Source organism: Ochlerotatus camptorhynchus, unplaced genomic scaffold (assembly GCF_037179485.1).
Source record: "Ochlerotatus camptorhynchus isolate MF236.1 unplaced genomic scaffold, CSIRO-AGI_Acam_v1.1 ptg000550l, whole genome shotgun sequence".
Taxonomy (NCBI): Eukaryota; Metazoa; Arthropoda; class Insecta; order Diptera; family Culicidae; genus Ochlerotatus; species Ochlerotatus camptorhynchus.
Window position 1 is genome coordinate 485676 of NW_027041033.1, and position 20905 is coordinate 506580.

A 20905-nucleotide genomic window follows, 5' to 3' on the forward strand; every position below is an offset into this window, starting at 1 on the left:
AACGACAAGCAAAGATTATATTCAGCAGAGAACCTGGTAGAGGTCGTCGACTCCGGGGTAGACCTCGATCGTTAATCGAATAATTGGCCTTTTAGGCATTCCTAGAAAATAGTGTAATTTCATGTGTTTTGGTGGTCCTTCGAAAATATCGAATAGCAGAATTGCAACCAGCAAGTGTAACCCAAGAACAACAAACGTATTAATGAATATGTTTGCCGTCGAGTTATTAACGAAACAGAAAATCGATGCACTTGCAGCCCTGCTTCCAAGTTTGATTACAAGATTACAACTCTGGAGAGCATTTTGTGTGGTTCTGAATATGGCGATGAGTGTGCAAAATGTTACGCAATTGCATCCTCTCTATTCGCACACGCCCAAAGATCTGAGACGACTTGATTCGTCTACTAACGACTCTTTGATGACAGTGCTGGGGAAGCAGCAATGCTACATCGAAATCGATCAACTAGAAACGATTCTCTGATGACTGTGTTGGTGAAGCAGCATATGCATGTACCTAACCTTATTGATGGATTTGTTAATTATTTCAACGCTTTTGGACAATGCTTGACATTTACCATTTTTTTCAATAGTTTCTTGTTAAAAAAAACAACAATCGATGCGTAGAAATATTTCTGATCGATTGATTGAAACCAATTATTGAAATTGGTCCAAGGGCAGCTGAGTTATTAACGTTCAAAATCTTTCACAATTTCGTTACATATTCCATTTTTGGTTTGCACAAAGTGTACCTCCATATAGAAATCACAGACGTAGTCCTACGTCAAAATAAAATACCTGGAACCACTTCAAGACGGAAGCAAGTAAGTAATCGGAGATGAACTAGCCCGTGGCTAAAATACTTCTTAATGAAAAGAAAAAGGGAAGCAAGTAATTCTGTCACATTGGCTCCATGCACCATTTAGGCTGCTCAGGAAACACCAATAAATGACAGACCACAAGAATCATTGCTTGATTGGATGTTCTTCAACCGTATTTTCCATTCAATCGATATCGATACCTTTCTGAACATCAAGAAACGAAAAAGTTACCTTATGTGAAACAGTAGCAACCGGCTATATAGCAGGAACAAACGGGCGGACGACCCAACGCGATAAGGAGCAAAACAATCACTTAGAAAGGATTATCCTGCTTATCCTGCTTGGAATGGTATCGCACCACTGGCCCGGGGAAGAGCGGCGGCAAGAGCAGCCACTTTGATGATAACGAGATAAGCGCTCTCTAGCATGTAAGAATGAGGAACGAAAATAAAAATGGCAATGGCGATAAAATGATTACGTCCCGTTTATTGGCATCTAAGCCGATATAAATGATGACGATGGAGAGACAGAGAGCGAGGCGCCGACATTAGCATGCAAAGCTATAGCCGGCAATTTTAGCAATTTTAGCACACCGCACACAAACACAATCTCAACGAAGCACGCCGCCGACGGATCGGCCGGCAGGAAGTTGTAAATGTCCAATCAAATCCTGCCATGCAAACATGGATTGCCTACATTCAGGTGCATATGCACTGCCTGAGCTGGACAAACATCGGAAGGGACGTGACTATTCGAATATTTTTGGCAGGAGCAATTTTCACGTTTGCTTCCGTGATTGGCTCTCTGTCTGGGGTATTTCAATGGGTTGTTAGTTTTTTCTTCCTATCTGTAAAATTAAATATTTTACACTACATAAACCACGATAAATCAGTACCGTAACCTATTGGATTGGGACACATCCGTTCTTGGGTGTTTACATAGGATAACGAACCCGCAAATTAGTACCGCATCGAAGTGTAAACACGTGACGCTCCTTAAACGGTAAGGAGGTCATAAATTTTCTCCAGAAATAGACAACGATCAGTAGGCAGCAGTGGAAAAGAGGAGGAGAATGGCTGGCAAAAGTGGTATCACTTGCTGGGAATCAGTGCTGAGCTGATCATCGGCTTTTCGAACGGGATCGAAGCAGGCGAGGAAGAAAAGAAAACAAACAAACGCCTCCACAGAGTATAGCTCAGCCACTGTACGTAGACTTGAACTTCCTCTGGCTCATCATCGGCGGGCGGCATCTTTTCTCACTCATCGCCCATTAACGACTTAATTCATTTAACAAGTGTGTTCCATTGCAAGAACTTGAGTGAAGGAACCGCCTGCGTCCAGAACCGCATAAGTGTGACCCGTTAGTGACGATCGCGGTTTACAACGGGAAGGATGTATTTTCTGGCAAGGTGACAGACACAACCACGCAATCATGAGTGTCGCCAGGAGTCGAAGAGCCAACAGGAGTAGCAGCGGTAATGCCGCTCGAGTGGAAAAGGTGATGAGAAGTGTGTACGATGAGTTGTTTGGTGAATCGGAGTTGGCACTGGGTGGTGGAGAAAATGGATCGCCCAAGGATTCATCTCTTGGCGGTGCGGATGGGCATCTTCAACGGTCACAGGCTAACGCCAGGGAGCGGTTCAGGACGCATAGGTAAATGGTGTTTTTGTGTGTATTGTGTTGTTGTTCAGGTAAAGGATTGGGCATCTAACTATTACAGTTTAGTAATCAATGTTGTGATTATGTGTACCTGCACAGCAAAATAGTGATGACTTAATCAACTAGATTAACAAGGCGCCAAAATAAGAATTTTAGTATCATTATACAGCCGAAATTCTCTGGTTGGGCCACCACCTCGGCACAACTAACCAATTCGATTCGTTAGTTGGGTCAACTGACAGAAGGCTAAAATTTGTTTGGGGGTATGCATATCCTTTGATGCTGTTAAGAAAATTTAACGAAAAACAATTCGGATTGAAGCAAATTGCTTGAAACTGAGTGAGAAAAGCAAAATACTGATGTGTTTAATATGTGTTTTAGATTTCTTCTGGAATTTCAAATTAAATTCAAATGTTTCGATCGAATACCATATGTTTGCACACATTACATTGAATGCGTAGTTCAAAACGCATATGCTTACCCCTAGGAAGAGTTTATGGTTGATTTTAAAATCTATTTTGACATGAGATTTTGACATCCAGATGCTTTTTAATTGGGTCATGGCACAACTAGCGAGCACCCCAACGAACAAATCTCCGCTGTAGTTGTATTCAAATGCTGCGGACCCAACTAACAATTTTCACAATGTAAACGCTTTAGTCATTTCATTTATACAGCCTCAAGCTGTATTCAAATGTTATACGATATGAGGAAACCTTTACTCAACCTCTATACATACAAATCTGGCGAACTTAGTCAGCCACTTATGGCTGTTGGGACAAGCTCTTATTGCATATATACTGACGCTTCTATACAGCTGTTATCCTGCTGTTTAGTTGTGTGTGAACTTGAAAAGTGCTTACTCAATCTTTACCCGATTATCCAATAATCTCTACACAGCTTTATCTTGAATCCGGGTTAAATATTGTTTACGTTTTTTTATATAGGAATGTATAGATTTTATTTAGCTGCGAATCAAATTATTCGTTATAAGCACATTATCAAATTGTTACCCTACACCGGAAGCTGAACTTGAACTCGAGACAACTACATTGGCAAACCACGACTCCCCGCATAAACGCGAACCATAAATTGACCTTACCTAAAATGGTTAAAAATTGTTTATAATCCCTGCTAAACTTTAACTGAAATGGTTATGGAACTTTACATGAACGTTTAATGATAAAGTTTCAACATTATGTATTATGGTTTTTTGGAACTGGACCTTACAAATAATGGGTTGTTAAGAACCATTACCGTTCCAAATTCTTGTTTTCTCCATACATTTTCGGAAAGAGAACTATATTGTGCAGGAACCCAAAAGTAGGTAAAGTGGGTCAAAGTAATTTTCATTTACTTGTGTGCAGTCTGTATGGAATTTTCCACTAGCTTTGTAACCAAAAGTAAGTTAGTTGTACCCAACAGTAGGTAAATATGATTATACTCAACGTTGGGTTCCCACACTTTACTACCCCTGTCTTTTTTGACAACATTAGAAGGAGAAAATGAGACAAACTAGTCAAAAGTAGGTAAAAGTGAACTGGCCGTGGGGTACTTTTTTCTTACCGTGTACCAACCTCGCTACGCCAACACTTTGAACTGACGTAAACAAATGTACCGTTCCGATTCAAATTTCGGACGATTCAAATTTCGGACACTTTCATTTTTAATTAAATATTACATCCAGTTAGAAACAAAGTAATAATGTTAGATGATCGTGGAGGGCACTAGTCAAAAAAATTTAAAATTTACAAGACATGTGGATCATATTCGACCGAGATAATCAACTTTTAAAAGTGTCCGAAATTCGAGTTTAAGTGTCCGAAATTTGAATTGGCACGGTACATGCCCTTCTACAACAAGATCGCTGAGTAGCGGTTTTATAATAGTGCACATGAATCACTTTTCTCAACTAGTTATTTCAGCTTTGTAAAGAAGCAGAGTAAAAACTGTAAAACTACACAAGTCTAAAAATAAACCTAGTTGACTGTAAAATAGCTTCCAAAGTAGCGCAAACACAGTTTATTAGTTGAGTACAGGTTGTTAAGTTGTTGAAAAAGCACTTTTGATGTTTATGTTATTTAGCAAGAGTGGTTGGTTGTGTAAGTAATATATTCGCTTTATTAGCTTTGTTTTGAAGTTAAAAGTTGAAACACAGACAAACAGACGTAACTCTTTGAAAAAGTTTTTCTTGAAAACATAGTATCTCAAAACATAGGACCTCAGTAACGACATCTCTCAGGCTTCTCGCGGAAAACAAGCTTGCTCCCTAACTCGCAAACAATATTGCATGAAAGTTCTATAGAATCTAAAGAAACGTCAAAGTGATCCAATGCCATCGCTGCGGCGAGTAGTTCGCGAAACTGATAATATTCAAATCAACCGTTAAATGCGTGAACGAAGATACACAAAGAAGAGTTACGTCTGTTTGTCTGTGGTTGAAAGTTGATTAATATTTGCATAGAAGCAGGGATCGGGTGCTACTCAATTTTTTGCGAGTAAAACACACGCTGTTGCGAGACAGCACTTTCATTTCCAAAGAGACGTGAAAGAGCATTTTAAATCGTGCAGCACATTTCATTCTTCTTGTGTTGGAGAGCTGCCGCTCCAACGGTGTTAAGTCTCTTTCTCTCTCTCTCTCTCTTTGTTTCTCCGACAGTGTACTTTCTCTATAACTGTAGCGTTGTAGGATAGCTAGCATCAGTGCTGTTAATTTTCATATCATTCGATTGAAGATGAACCAATACAACTATTAAATCGATTCAGAGAAAAAAAATCTCTCGTGCCCATCATTTGAAGAGCCCCTTTCTCATTCGAAGCTCATTGTCACTGTCAATTGAGTCTCCCACTATCATTTGATATACGACAGTGGAGTGTGGAAGAAACCCAGCAAAATGGTCCCGAACAGACAAGTCAGCCCGATGTCGGATCAATGTAAGGCTAATTTAGGGTCGATGTCGACCCAATGTCGTGTTGTTGTCGGGTCAATTTGAAGTTTATGTCGGGTCAATGTCAGGTCAACATCGGGTTGGGGTTTGATAGAAGTCAGGTTGGTGTCAGGTTGGCTTACATTTTTCGCCGGAATGTCGACCAGAGCTAACCCCCTAGTGAAGAAAATTACACATCGATCTTAAAAACACCTCTTTAGGAAAAGCATCAAAATTTACATTTTCCTACGCTTCTGTAACATATCTAGAGTGATTTGAGATTTGGGCGTAATTGCATTTGTAAACAAACACGTCAATCACCGATTTCTTGCGAATAAAATCTCAATCTCGAAAAGTAATAACACTATGAGGTAGAGGAATTATTCCTCTATCATTTGGTATAGTTTGTTTGTGAGATTGAGCTTTTATTCAAGAGAAATCAGTAATTGACGTGTTTGTTTACAAAAGCAATTACGCCCAAATTTCAAATCACTCCGGATATATTATATGAGTGTAAAAATATTCTGCACCCAGCCTAAAATATGCAGCAATTCTTGTAAATCTCTAAGCCACGTCTCTCCCGATTGAAAAGTGCTACTCCCGTCATAACACCGTGGACTACTCGATTGTGCTATACGCAAGTAACACCTGAGCTGTCCAACTACTCTCTCCTAAATATGAAATCTCTCTCTCCTTAGTCTCTTTCTCCTTCCAAATATAAGGGACGCGCTCCCTTATTTTAGAGTAGCACCAGTGTTTTTTGCACCACTCTGAGTTTTTAGTCGATCCCTGCATAGAAGTGACATTAGCGTTTATTGGCTGATGTTATTCAGTGCGACTGATAAATTGAATAATGGTTGTGAAAAAGTTGAGTAAACGCTCTCCAAAACTATTATGCTAGCTTCTGCTTGTAGTTGTATCTGCAGCTTTATTTCAGCTACTTTACAGCACACCGCTGCAAAAGTTGGCTTATAAAGCTGAAAATGTTAGTTGGAGAAGCCTCTTGGGCAACTTAACTTGGCTGAATGTATCAAAAATTGGCTTGATACTCTTCATGGGATAGACTAAAAATAAACATTTGTAGAGCAAAATTGTCCAGCTGTAGATCCCAACAAACAATTTTAGCTGTAGATTAGCTTATACAGCCAAAATTTGCCTTATGCAGCTAATTTTTGCCTGTATAAGCTAAGCTGCAGCTAAAATTGTTTGTTGGGATGGAGCTGGAGAAAACAACTCCTGGTCCAACTACTGGGGCAACGATGGATTTGCTTTGATGGCGGTGAAAGGTAACAACTGTGGCCTTACCACCGATGCGACGTATGAAAATTTGAAGTCAGATTTCGGTTTAAATTAGAATTAAGTAAAAGAGTAGTTTTATTTTCGGATGTGTGTCATCTTATACGAGATGAAATAAATGGTTTTCGATGTTTGTAACAAAAAGAAAAGTTAATTAAGTTTGATTGGAAGTAATAAAAATTTCGTCTGGTTGTGCCGTTAAAAGTAGTCGGTTAATTGGTCGTCTACCAAACCAAACTCATTTGAGCAATACCGAACTAATTTTCACGGCACAAACACACGGAATGTTTATTGCTTCAACTCAACCTAATTAAATTACAATTTTTAAACCGAATTTCACTGGTTGAGGTACTACGATCGAATTCTCCCGGAACTCGAACCCGATGGTAAAATCGAACGTCTTAGCTTGGGATCCTACTTCTTGGCATAAACCATTGACCGGGATCATCACCCTCAGCAGTTTCTCTTCCAAATTGAGCAGTAAGGTGTAGTGCTTCTGGTTCCGTCGGATTGACCAGGAACGTTCGGACGACATTGGAGTAGTAGGACTTGTAACGCGCACCCAGAGCACAAATAATCGATCCAAAGTACAGATAGTTATTGTTGCTGAATGCACTAAACTTCAATCAAACTGAATAATCGCCGGGTTGCACATGTCCAACTAGTTGCTATCCACAGTGGAGACGTACATTTCTTATCAGCATCCATAATCTCCATGATGTGATCCTTGAGGTACTTGTTGAATATGTCTACCATCTGATGATGACAACATTGGAGTCCTCCTTGGAGCACATGATGTACATAAATTGGGACGCTGATGTCCACCGTGTTGAAACTCTTGTCCTTGATGAAGGCTCGCCACGAGTCACAGAATTCACCCGGGAAGTTTTCCTTGGAGAAGACGCTCAACATTTTGCCATCCTTGGATCCCTTGATCGCCTCCAGCAGCTTTTCAAAATTGGCATTGTCTTTGTCGTTCTTATCCCGAACCATGAGCTTCACCGACGAAAATCCCTCCTCACCGTCCTTCTCGATCTGCTTCAGGAAATCGACCTTCTTCTTGCTGATCAGGAATAAGATTAACTTTTCGCACAGCACCGCAATCGTATCGGTCAGCTCATATCCCAGCAGCCAGGTCTGCAGCGACGTTGATTTGCTATAGATGGTTTCCTCGTCTATGCCGACCGCCGTCAGAATGCAATCCACCTTCTGCATCGAATGATCATGCGAAAACTCTGGTTCCTTTCAGTTGGCGTAGAAGCGTTTTATTCGTCGGTAGAAGGAATCCTTATCGGGCACAATATTCGACATTTTCGGGGCCGTTGCGATTGCAAACGTAAACAATTCAAGCTGTCAGAAATACCGGTTGCCAAATATACCATACCATCCGTATTAAAAAAAAATCGCAGGTTGCTCTCTGGGCCGGGACTTGACAATCGGGTAGCGATTTCGAGCCAATTTGCTGTCAAATCCGAGCCAGTTTCTGATTGGTCGATTTGACAGTAGCAATCGTGGAATAAAAAGTTGACGTCAATGGCGTTGTTAATTGTTTATATTTGCGAAAGGAAAGATGAAAAATCGAGTGCACTGCCTGTTTTAAGCCATGGATATTGTTGTTGGTTTTTGGTTGTTTTTATTGTGTTGAGCAAAAATGATGTACAAGCTGCTAAACTGCGGTAGAAACTCCGTAAAAAATCCAAATTAAAATAGAAAAATATTTTACATTCCTGGCATCATTGGTCAACTCCGTCAAACACCACACACAACTTTCCGAAGGGTATTCTTCAAAAACATTAAGAAGACCCGAAAAAAAAATTACAGTGAAATTTTCAGTGGAAACAATGCTCTAACATTAATATTGATTGTCGACAATAAAAATGATTGTTATAATGTTGTACCCTTCCGAAAACGGCAAAACTGTTACCTAGCTGTACAATGAATGTACATAATAAAATGTTGTTACAATGATTTTTATTGTATTTTTCATTTATTTTATTGTTAACATGATTCGATCACGAACAATAATGAACAATTCTATTACAATAAAAAATGTTGTTACATTAAATATTGGTGTGTTTTCATTGTGGGTTACTTCACGAACAATAAAAATAAATCTGATTGAAGCATGCAGACTATGAGAGGGTCAGCAACACTGCCAATGTAATCAAGATAGGTGCTGCTCGTATGGCTCTTGCTTTGACAGTTCGTTTGACTCTATTCGTTGCCAAGTCAATTGAACGCCTACGACCAGATCGGTTTGAGTTGAACTCAACTCTCCTGCCTCATCTAAATCCCGCTTAATGCAGACCTTTTCCGTGCAGTCACTAATCATACAATAATAATAAAAAAATCCACCACTTGAAGATGTCAGGAAATCACTCTCAGGTGGAAGCATATTTTCATGGGCGATTCTCTCCAGTTGAATGCATTAACTTATCAACGACGTTCAACCACCAAGGAGACGTGACCTAGAGAGATCGAGTGCAGGGGAGTTGGCTTCCATTTCTCACAAGTTCCGGATCGAATCTCAATCCATAACCAGTAAAAAAAGGACTCACCCGTAACAGACATTACCACCCCCTTCCCTCCCCGGGACGATGTTTTATTTTTTCGATTTATTTTTAAAGTCGATAAAGTAGATCTGTCAAGCCAACACATACACTCTAAAGTACACTGTTATTTTTTTTAATCAATAAATTCGCCAACCAACAGTAAAATAACAATAATATATAATGTTATTGAAAAAAAATTATATGGGGAAATCACGAAAATTTCATTGTTAAGATACTTAACAACCCCCCTTTTTTATTGTAAATTTTCCATTTACCATGAAATTTACTGTTTTGTACAACATAAATCAAGGTAAATTTATTGTAGACGTAACAATATAAATCATTGTTAAGACAATAATTTTCGTCTTATTGTTACATTGTTTTTTATTGTATTTTTGTTGTTATTTTTTTTCGGGGAGTGAGAAGCTCGATTGTCAAGTCCCGTCCCGGGTTGCTCTATGCCTGGCCGGCACAATCGACACAGCAGTGGTACACTTGCGGCACACTGGGAAAAATTTTGACCCAAGATTGGTGTGCAGAGTGACCTACTCCTTGATTTATTGCACTTTCATAAAGTTAGTTCCATTGGATTTTTTTTTTAATCACGATCTTTTCTTGAAATTCCCACCATTATTTTTTGTATACGCTGCTGTTCAACTTCAGCAAACCTCAGCGGCTAAATCTGGACAACTCTGCAGCATCCCTTATTTTTAAACTTCCGCTTGACAATTGCCCAAAAATATTCTACTGAGCGTTATTGTATGCGACTGGGTGGATTGATCACGGTACCCCTGAAATACCTAGAAGCTGTTGTGACAGCTTGCCAAATCTGGCCGATACTTCACAGGTGTGCCTTAATGTATGTCTTTATAATTTTTTCGAGCCCTCATGCTTGCACACCTCCGAGCCATCGTCTTCTTTCTGGCAATAATATGGATTTTTTGCGACCATGAAAATTCTTCAACTTCATCATCAACTTCCGGGCGAATTTGTAAGCGAGAACGAACCGAAACTCGCTGGCCACGAAGTGCCGGCCTTATAATATCCACAGTGAGCATGCATAAGGGCCTATACGCGATGATCGATTCTCTTCGTCGATTTTCTCTATTGTTAATAACTCGCTAGATTTAACGTTTCTCGATGCGTTTGCTGTTGCTTTTGATAGGCAATACAACCTGTTACTACTCTGCATTGAACAAATTCTAGAAAATTGTTTAGCTTAGCTGTAGCAATGCAAAGAGAAAATCAATGAAGAGAATCGATCATCGCGTATTCGCCCTTATGCATGCTCACTGTCGATATTCATATTTTCGGAATAAGAACGACATGTTGTGGCCGGAAATCGTTGTCTGATCAACTTGGAAAACCCTCAAATACCATACATTTGGGATATTGCCAGAATGGGGACGGCATGTAGAGACCGGAAACCATTGTCTGACTGTAGAAGGCAAAGATGATTGCAAAAACTAAGTAGGCGTTCAACAATAAATCTTCCACTTGAGCAAGACAGTTGTGGTTTCATTAGCACTGTTACATTGGCGACGAGGAAAATCGGAGCGCGTGGAAAAAAGACGGAGACGAAACGGAACGGAACGAGGATATCGGGAATGTCGATGGTAAATATTAAATAAGTTATATAATTAGCCCAGCCAATATTGGAAACGGTTCGGCCTAAACGTAGGGAAAATTTCCAGACCGTTTGGGTATTAAATCAAAAGCAAACGAAGGAAACAATGTTCTAGTCCGCTGTGCTTACAACAAAACTTAGGATGACGCAGGGAATCTTTATTCCAGTCCGTGCACCTGGTCAATAAGCGAAGAGAACTAACAGTTCCGCATATGAGAAACACATAGAATGTAGTGTCATTCCAGTCTATTCTCAACATGAAGCGAAGGTGATCCAAGAAAAATCCTAGTCCGCAAGTGAAAATGATAGGGGATGAAATTCTAGTCCATTTCAATAATGTAGGGGGTGCAGAAGTGGCCCTTGTCCATCAGAAGACCAAATGTAGGAGAAACATTCTCAGTCCATTTGGCACCGGGAAAATAGGAAAACTCAAACCTGTTTGGAAATTTTCACCAGTTACCATGGTAACACGTTTTAAAGGTAACAAGCCGCGGGATGGACCAACTTATGGTCTTAGCTTGTTGAGAAGTCAAATCCAAAGGAAAAAAAGAAGGCAACTTGATGTGATTATTTGAAATTAAATTTCAGCTAAACTTCAACATAATGCCGTTTGTTGAAACGGGTGATGGTCCTACGGTCCAAAGTCGTCTCGTTGGAAAATATGGAAGGATCAGTTTGTTGCGTATCTGGCTTTAGAAGCGGTTGATGACCATGACGAGATGTATAAAGCGCTCATGTGTTTCGGTGGTCCAGACGTTAGAAAGGTTGCTCAGAACATCTGTACCACTGAGGGATGTGTTCTGGATAACCTATATCGGGCGGCGATGGATGTTTTGGATGATTATTATTCTCCACGAATAACACTACGATACCATAGAGGTAACTCTAAGACTAGAAGGTCCCGAAGAAACGTGCTCAACTTTTTGGCTCAGCTCTAGTACTATCTTCGGTCCCAAGCTAATGGATGCACCCCTGGAAACATTGGAAAATCCACTAACCCTTCATTTTATCTGTCAAACTTTCATAGCGAATCAAAACAAACAGAGTGTAGTACTAGAATTTCGGCTAGGATGGGGTACGTTAATCGATTTGCTTGGGACCAATAGGCTAGTCGAGTAGTGAGCCAATTTAAAATCGATAGTTTCGTATTGATTGTTGACGATACGATCGGTTCAAGCTTCGTCAACTCCACTTTCATCCGAATGAGAAACTCGACCAGTTTGCAATTCGATTGCGATCTCAGGCGATGCTATGTGAACAAATCGAGCAGATGATAATGGACCAGATTGTGTACGCTACGAATGGAGACGACAAGCTGAGAGCTAAATACCTCGAAGCTGACACGTCACTGGATGAGTTACTTAAAATTGGGCCAACTTACGAGTCTGTGAAGTCACAAATTCATGAACTTCGGGAAGTACACGTGTCGAGCCAACCAGAGGCATTGAATGTCGTAAGCAAGAAACAAACACTATGCAAGAGGTGTTCCGGAGACCATTTGCAAAATGATCGGCAATATCCTGCCCGAAACTCGCGCTGCAACCTATGCAGGAAGGTGGGGCATTAAGCTCGGTGCTGCCATGGATCCAGGAGAGAACATAGCCAATTTGAACGAAGAGACAAGACTGCATTCAATTCCCGAGATGATCGGGAGAAATTCAACCGAAAGCTGAAATTCGTACTTGAGATGGATGATGTAACCCACAACGTTGAGGTCCGTGAATTGTTCCATCCTAGTGGAAAGCGAAGCGAAGTTCAATCATCAAGTGCCGTTCAAGATGATACTTAGGGTCTTCCAGCCATCCCACAGGAGAAACGTAGTTGCCGTGAAAAACGGAAGCCTGGATATTTCAATGATTTCTTTCTTTATAAGTGTTCTCGTTTAGATTAAATTGATGAATAAGAACTATTCCTTAGTTTGTTTGAAAATAACACTAAAACTTAATAAATGCTAAAATTAAAACAAGGGAGAGATGTAGTAATCAAAGATGATTGCAAAAACTAAGTAGGCGTTCAACAATAAATCTTCCACTTGGATCGTACCTCTTGAGCAAGACAGTTGTGGTTTCATTAGCATTGTTACATCTGACCAGAATGGAATACAACATGGCGACTTCCAACTGCAGGGCGTGTTCGGAAAATCTTAAAAAAAAACTCAAAATTCACGCTTGCGATCATTTGCTTATGAGAATTGCATTTTTTTTTTTTCAATTCAAAATCACCGATGAGTTCGGATCGAAAAGTTAATGCTTGATATTTTGGCGTTGTTCATTGTTATTACATGCTGTTTCTAAACAACCCATATTTGAGTAGGATCTACTCATATCGATCAACAGTGATGCTGCTCTAAATCGTGGGGGGCGACACATCTAAATCTCAATTCGAGATGCTCAAAAAATCTCACACTAGCGAATCAATCTTCAAAAAATAAGCTTTCATTTTTCGCATCTACTTGCATCGTGTTTCATCTTTTTGCAGGAAATCTTCAAAATCGACATAAATCTTCCTTCTATCTACTCAGCGTGCGTGCAGCTAGCCACAGCAAAACATAATCTTTTCTGCATCGTAGATAGAGTCGTCCCCCTCGCTCTAAATAGAGTAAAGTAAGTAGCGGATTCAGGTCGATGTTGTCCATTTTTCAACTTACTTTACTCTTTTGAGAAGAGCATCACTTTTAACCCATATGAGTAAATCCAACTCAATTTTGAGTAGTTTAGAATTAGCGTTTAGTTTCGCATTATTCGATAGAAAACTAACAAAACGTGCATGAGCATGCTTTCAATTGACGACATCTATTATTTGCAAGTGGGTACGTAAAACTAGAAATACTCAGAGGGAGAGATTATACAGGGTGAGCAATAATTATCCGTGTTTAATGATTTAGTCGTAACTTTATTGCTTGTGTAATGAATTACAACATATTTATGGAAAATGTAGGTACACCAACATAGTTTATGATATTCACAACAATTTGTCAAAATGTGCTCCTTTGACTCGTACACACGCCTTCAACCTCTTAGGGAAATTATCGACGATCGACGTTAGTTGCTCCACAGCTATTTCATCCCAGACTTTTGTCAAACTTGCTTTCAGATGATCTAAAGATAGGCTCTGAACTCAAGAATAGACCAGACGGAATAGTCCATTGGATTTAAATCAGCTGATTTTGAAGGCCATTAATCTTTTTCAAATATCTAGAAAAAAGTTTGCTACAAAACTCCAGCGTCTTTTTCGCTCCATGCGATGGTGCCCAATCCTGTTGAAATGTCCAATCGTTGTTACCGAAATGCGTACGTGCCCAAGGTGCAACCAACCATCAATACGAAACTAACGATTTTAACTTGGCACACTACTTGACTAGCCTATTGGTCCCAAGCAAATCGATTAACGTACCCCATTCTAGTCGAAATTCTAGTACTACACAATGTTTGTTTTGATTCGCTATGACAGTTTGACAGATAAAATGAGGGGTTAGTGGAATTTCCTATTTTTCGAGGGGTGAATCGATTTGCTTGGGACCGAAGATAGTACCAGAGCTGAGCCAAAAAATTGAGTACATTTCTTCGGGACCTACTAGTCTTAGAGTTACCTCTATGGTGCAACTGTGTCCGTCAGCAGCTTTTGGTAGACTATTTGGTTGATTTTGACGCCTTTTTCGATAAATATTAAGGGAGTTTTACCGGAAGCCGTAATTCCCGCCCAAACAATCACCGAAGCTGGATGATGTGATCTGGCAACATTCGTACGGTTGCTGGTTGTGGTATTGCTCAACAGTGAAAATCTACTCATCGGTGAATAAAATCGTGCGGTGCCGCCCATTGCCGAAATCCTTCAATAAAATCTTGGATTTTTGGTACCGATTCTTTTTCATCCTGTCATTTAGGTAATGGTTCTTCGAAAATTTGTTAGAATGCAATCCTACATCCTTGCGTAGAATAGTTCGTACTTACTTTGGGTCGATTTTCAATTCCACCATTTTTCGGATAGACCGTCTAGAATCTCGATTAATCCTAAGACGAAGTATGTTCCGGTTCTGAGGGGTCTTCGCATTTCTTTTTCTACCTCTTCCTGAACGGTTCTTCAAATTTCCGAGTTCATGGTACCGTTTTATAGCATCCCGAAGGCATTTGCAATGTTTTTTGCAATACGTGCCGGACGAATTCTTTGTTTATAAAGCTTAACTACCGCACTTCGTAGTGGACTGGACTTCATTACGGCAATACACGTGAACCGATTCAAACGAAACAAAAAGCTTTTGTTTATTATGTATCAAGGTCTCAATTGGCAGAGGTGTGCTCATTTCAGCATCTGTCAGATTCGAGCTATACACTGAGAGAAAAAAACACGGATAATTTGTCCTCACCCTGTAGTCTAATGTAGCGACTATAGGAGAAATGGGCGGAGCAAATGTTTTGAGCCAAATGAACTGCAAAAATTTGAGCCAATCGAGCGATCTCATTAGATTTTGTCCAAGGATTTCTTATTCTTATTAGATTAAATTTCAGAGTATTTCAATTCAATCACCTTTATGTTTCGTGTACTTCTCAAATTCAACTAGTTTTTGGAACCAAAAACAATATTCTAACTCTATTGATTAATTAATCTTATTTGATTAATTAATGGCACCAAGAAATGTGCAAAATATTGCGATGCAATCAATTATCATTTTGCACGTAGATCGAATCAAAAATAAAAGTCATGTGAAATGCTGGCCTCTAGCAATGGTTGCAAGATAATTTAGGTACAAATCCCTGCTGTCGAATTGTATTTTGTTTTCTCCACCTATCTCTCCCTCTGAGTATTTCTACGTGAAACTAAGGTTATCTGTCATCTTGCCGGGGACTTGGCGAAACCGAACTTTTTGTCAGTGCGAACCTCAACCTGAGCTAGGTTTCTAAAAACAAACGAGCAAACTGACGTTTGTCAGAAAACAAGTAGACCCAATCTTGATACCCGATCCAGGTTGGAACTGAATAATAAACGAATTCGCTATAAGTTTTAAGCAGGAATGGTTTTTTTTTTGCCATTGTGAATGTGAGTGTGTGAAAATGCATGAGAATCTTATACGCCAGATTTGCTTTGCAGACTGACACGTGAGTTTATTCCATTCGGAGGGCTCACCGAATGACATTTGATAATGATTTTCTGAACACCACTTTTCGCAAAAACCCTCAAATGTCTTACAATATGCATATTTTCAAAATGGAGACGTAATGGCCGGTGAGGAAACCAAGATTATGCCGGTAATCGTTTATGACCGATTTTCCATGCCTGCGGTTAACGTTCAAATACCTTGCAATATGCATATTTTCGGAATGAGGACAAATGATGTGGCCGGAATTTGATGACCGAGCATTTAGGAATTCAAGATGGCAACTCCCGGTACCTAGGAGGTGGTACTCCTTTCGTGGTGCGTTCAGATCTGCGTGCCGGAGTGACTTGCTCAACTGAAGATTCACCCAATGATTCTTCACCGAATTCGTATTCCAAGTTCGTATCGCAAACGTCATCCTGTTCGTCATCGTCTTGCTCGAGTTCCGGTTGGATATCATGCTGAAACGGTGACTCGATCTCGATAACATCGATTGGCTTGTTCGAGTGCTTGTGTGCTTTCTCGCCCTCCAGAAAACGTACGTCTCTGCTATACACACCCTTGTTATTCGTTGTATCGATGAAACGATATGCCTTGTGGTGATCTGGGACGCAATTCCTTTCGAACGATAGAGGTGTTTGAATGTATACCCCCCTCTTTGGTCGGACCTGATAGCGGTTGATACCTGCCGAAACGTGCATGTACCATTTCTACGTAAGCTTCGATCTTTTCGGCGGCTTCGAACTTGTGCTTCAAGATGAAAATCTCAGTGAATCGACTGTAATCGTCTATCATCACTGTGGTACCTTGGTATATTCGGATTCCAATTCATGCACACAGTAAAAGTACTTGTTATCTGTTCGGTAGCACAGTATATTTTGAATTTATTAATTGTCATGTTATCAAGGCCTGCTTAGATATTATGTAGCACATCTTCTTTTTTATATAAACTGAGACCAAGTTTTAATCTATTTAATCAACATTAATACTTAAATCGTTACAAATTAAAATCCAGCTCATTTCGGAATGGTTCAAATGGCTTCACTAATTGGTTATTCCAGTTTCCTGATACGAGACAATCTTTAACAGCTTTAAGTTCAGGGTCCAATCTAGTAGCAACTTCAATTTCCCCTACATCAATCGCCGCTGATTCCTGAACAGCGAGAACTAAGAACAGTGAGTCAGCAATATTTCCAGAACCTTCCCGATATTTCACGGTGAACTTGAAGGATTGGAGCCTTAATACCCACCGCTCAATTCGAGCACACGGCATGGATGAAGGTGAGAAAATGATCTCTAACGGCTTGTGATCTGTCTCCAATTCAAATTCTCTCCCAACCAGATAAACTGAATTTTTTTCCACTGCCCATACCAACGCTAGTGCCTCCTTCTCTGTTTGGCAATAACGTTTCTCGGTTATGGTTAGGCTTTTGCTCGCATAGCTTATAATTCGAGGATCAGCATCAGTTCTACCTTCAAATTGAACAAGGACTGCCCCTAGAGCCACTGGAGAAGCATCCGCAATAACTCGAGTTCTCAACGTGTTATTGAAAAACGAGAGAGTTTGTACATCAGCGATCATCAATTTTAGGAGCTCAAAACTGTCTTGATGTTTCCTTTCCCACGTGAATCTATTATTTTTGCAGATAAGTTGTCTTAGAGGTTCCGTTATTGTTGCCAAATCGGGAATGAATTTTCCGACATACGTTACAAGACCCAGGAAACTTCTTACTTCTTCTGGAGTCTTTGGTTCGCGAAATCTTTGAAGCGCTTCAACCTTACTAATAGTTGGCTTAATTCCTTCCGATGAAATCAGATGACCAAGGAACTCAACTTGCTTTACTTTAAAAATACATTTGTCCTTGTTAAGCAATACATTCCGGAACTCTAGTACTCTGAGCACCTTCCTCAATGCTTCATCGTGTTCTTCTTCAGTGTCCCCCGAGACTATTATGTCATCCATGTAATTTACAACATTCTCACAGTCTGACAGAATATGTTCCAAAATCTTTTGGAGCATCTCTGGAGCACAGGAAATTCCAAACATTAGCCGCTTGTATCTTAACAATCCTTTATGGCAAATAAAGGTTGTTATATATCGGGACGATTCTTCCAGCTCAATCTGAGGAAGTCGAAATCAAATAGAGTTTCATGAGTATATATACATGTATCTATACATGTATAATTTCTATAATTATGTAACCCCCGAAATATTCGACTACCTTTACAATATTATTTTCTCTTCTAGAGTTCTTACCTGATGAAAAGCATCTTTAATGTCTAATCGGCTATAGAATCGAGATAACTTAAAGTGGGGCAAGAAGTCTTCAAACGTAGGCACCCCCATGATGCTCTCTCTCTGGATTGCTTGATTTGGTCACCGCATATCCACACCAAGGCGTAGATCACCATTGTCCTTCACAATGGCTACCAATGGTGATACCCAAGGCGATGGTCCCGTTACGAATTCGATAATATCGTTTGCCAAAAGCTGATCCAATTTATCTTCAATCCGACTGAGTAATGCAATTGGAGGACGACGAACTCTTTGAACGATTGGAGTGACATCTTGATTAACGGGAATCCTTACTTGAACATTCTTCATCTTGGGAAATGGCCGTTTCGTTACTGGAATCACAGCGTTGATTGAGTGCTCAGGATACGGAAGTCCAATTTTCAGCAGTCTTAAACACTTCGCAGTTTCCTTTCCAAGTAGCGACTGCAATCCACCTACCACAACATAGAATATTGCAATGGTTTCAAATTTGCTGCTTCTTGATTCCACTGAAATGACGGCTTCAAACACGTGTACGATTTCCAATGGTTTAGCTTCTCGACCGTATCCTCGAAGAGTTGTATTAGGAACATCTCGTGGAACCCAGCTTCTCACACCTTGTTTCTTCATGTAGGCCCAGGTCGCATCATCGATAATATTCTTTGAACTGCCTGAATCGATTAACACCTGAACCAAAACTCCTCCAATCTTTGTCCACAGAAATTCGTCGCCATCACCAATGTTAAAAATGAAGCTCTCTGGTTCAGTTCGATCAAATTTTTCTTCTGCCACGATAGTACGCACGTTACCATACCTGGCTCTTTTCTCTGGATGGTGTGAATGTGGTCCCTCGTATCGTTGTTTGAAAATTTATCCTGATCGACATACTTTTGCATAATGGCCTATTTTATGACACTTTTCGCATTTTCTTCCTCGGGCCGGACATTCACGATCGGTTGCATGATGATTTTGTAATCCACAACGGTAGCAGGTGTTACGGTTTTGCCTTGCTGATGTATTTAGTTTGTTGATTCGTTCAATGTTTTCCGATGCTGTGACAAACGACGCGTTTCCTGATCCTGTTCCCGCAATCGCTCTTGCTTGTAGTTTAATTGATTCGAATGAGTTCACCATCCGTGTGAGTTGGGTCAATGTTAGTTTCTCTTCTTGCAGTAACTTCTCTCTAAGCTCCGTTGGCGCGTAATAGATTACCTTATCTATAATTCTTAAATCTCGACTCTCTGCACTCGTTTTCCCAAAATCGCATCGTTTCGCCTGTTCCGAACATCGCATAACAAATTTTGACAACGTTTCGCTTGTTCCATCCTGAACAGTTGCTGGTGATAATTTGCAGAATTCATTCCGTTCGAAAGAATCATGCTGCTTCGGTGAAAAGTGTTGATCGAGTTTGTCAATTGCTGTTTTATACGGATTGATTCTTTGCTTCTTATCCTCTACGACATCTGCTCCATCAATAGAATAGAATAAATCTTGCAATTCTAAACCTCCCTTCGCCAGGAGTATGTTCTTGAGCTTTGTGGCGTTTTTCTCTTCACTTGCTGCTATGATGACTTCGAACTTCCTTTTCCATCTCATCCATTCCCTCCGAGCGAGTGTCTCAGGAAGATGATTGAACTTGAATGGGTTTATATCCCATCTTCGTCGCCAGGTGTGGTACCTTGGTATATTCGGATTCCAATTCATGCACACAGTAAAAGTACTTCTTATCTGTTTGGTAGCACAGTATATTCTGAATTTATTAATTGTCATGTTATCAAGGCCTGCTTAGATATTATTTTGCACAATCACCATGAAATAACGAGCTCCTCCTGACGTTACGGTTTTCATCGGGCCACAGATGTCGGTGTGAATCAAGTCGAGCACCTTCGTTGACTGCGGACCAGATTTCTTCGATGTCACGGTGTCCAAACTTGCGGTGCCACTCATGCACACATTCAGATGGTACCGTGGCACAAAATCTCAAAACCACCCCCGACCAACTTTTCGGGGCAGTCGTTGGGAATTGCAGTCTTCGCCAATAGTATTTTTCTATCAGAACCTAAACAACCATTACATTTGAGTTCCTGAAAAATAAACAAAATCTATTAAAAGTCAGCTAATAACAAAGTTCTACTATCCCTATCAGCGTCAACTCGGCGTTCAGCAATCTGCGGCTTTTGATCCCAACGGAACCGAAGAACCGAAAACTATCCAAGATTGAAACCCTGCGACTGGCCAAAAGCTACATTTCCCATCTGATTGCAGTGCTGATTACCGGTTGGATTCAATGCACCGTCATGCCAAAACTGAATCTAACATCTTTTATCTTTTCTCGGTTCAGGAAACACACGACAACCCTGCCTGATGGCTCAATCATCACAGCTGGGCTTCTTCGGTGCAGACGAGCTCGGTGAATGTGGAAGCACTAGCGATGACAGCAGCCAGTGTAGTGCCCCGGGAGCGGCTCTTTTGCGAACTGTGGAACTGGGAATCGAAAACTACGAACCCATGGGAACCGGAATCAGCAGCATGGACGGAACGGGAAGGGCTGCCATATGTACATTTTGTGTTTCGATGAAAAAATAAAATTAGTAGACAATTCAAAATGGTAATGCTATTCGCAGATCCGAAATTTCCAACCGCCATATTGAAATTTCTT

At 40.3% G+C, this 20905-nt stretch overlaps 1 protein-coding gene across 1 annotated transcript; it reads left to right on the forward strand.

The window, feature by feature from the left end:
• Window positions 1-2043: 2043 nt before the first annotated feature.
• Window positions 2044-20832, forward strand: LOC135713352 (basic helix-loop-helix transcription factor scleraxis-like). Its single transcript, XM_065236460.1, has 3 exons — window positions 2044-2471; window positions 20393-20523; window positions 20588-20832. The coding sequence occupies exons 1-3, from the start codon at window positions 2251-2253 to the stop codon at window positions 20830-20832; spliced, it is 597 nt and encodes a 198-aa protein (XP_065092532.1). The 5' UTR covers window positions 2044-2250.
• The last annotated feature ends 73 nt before the right edge of the window (window positions 20833-20905 follow it).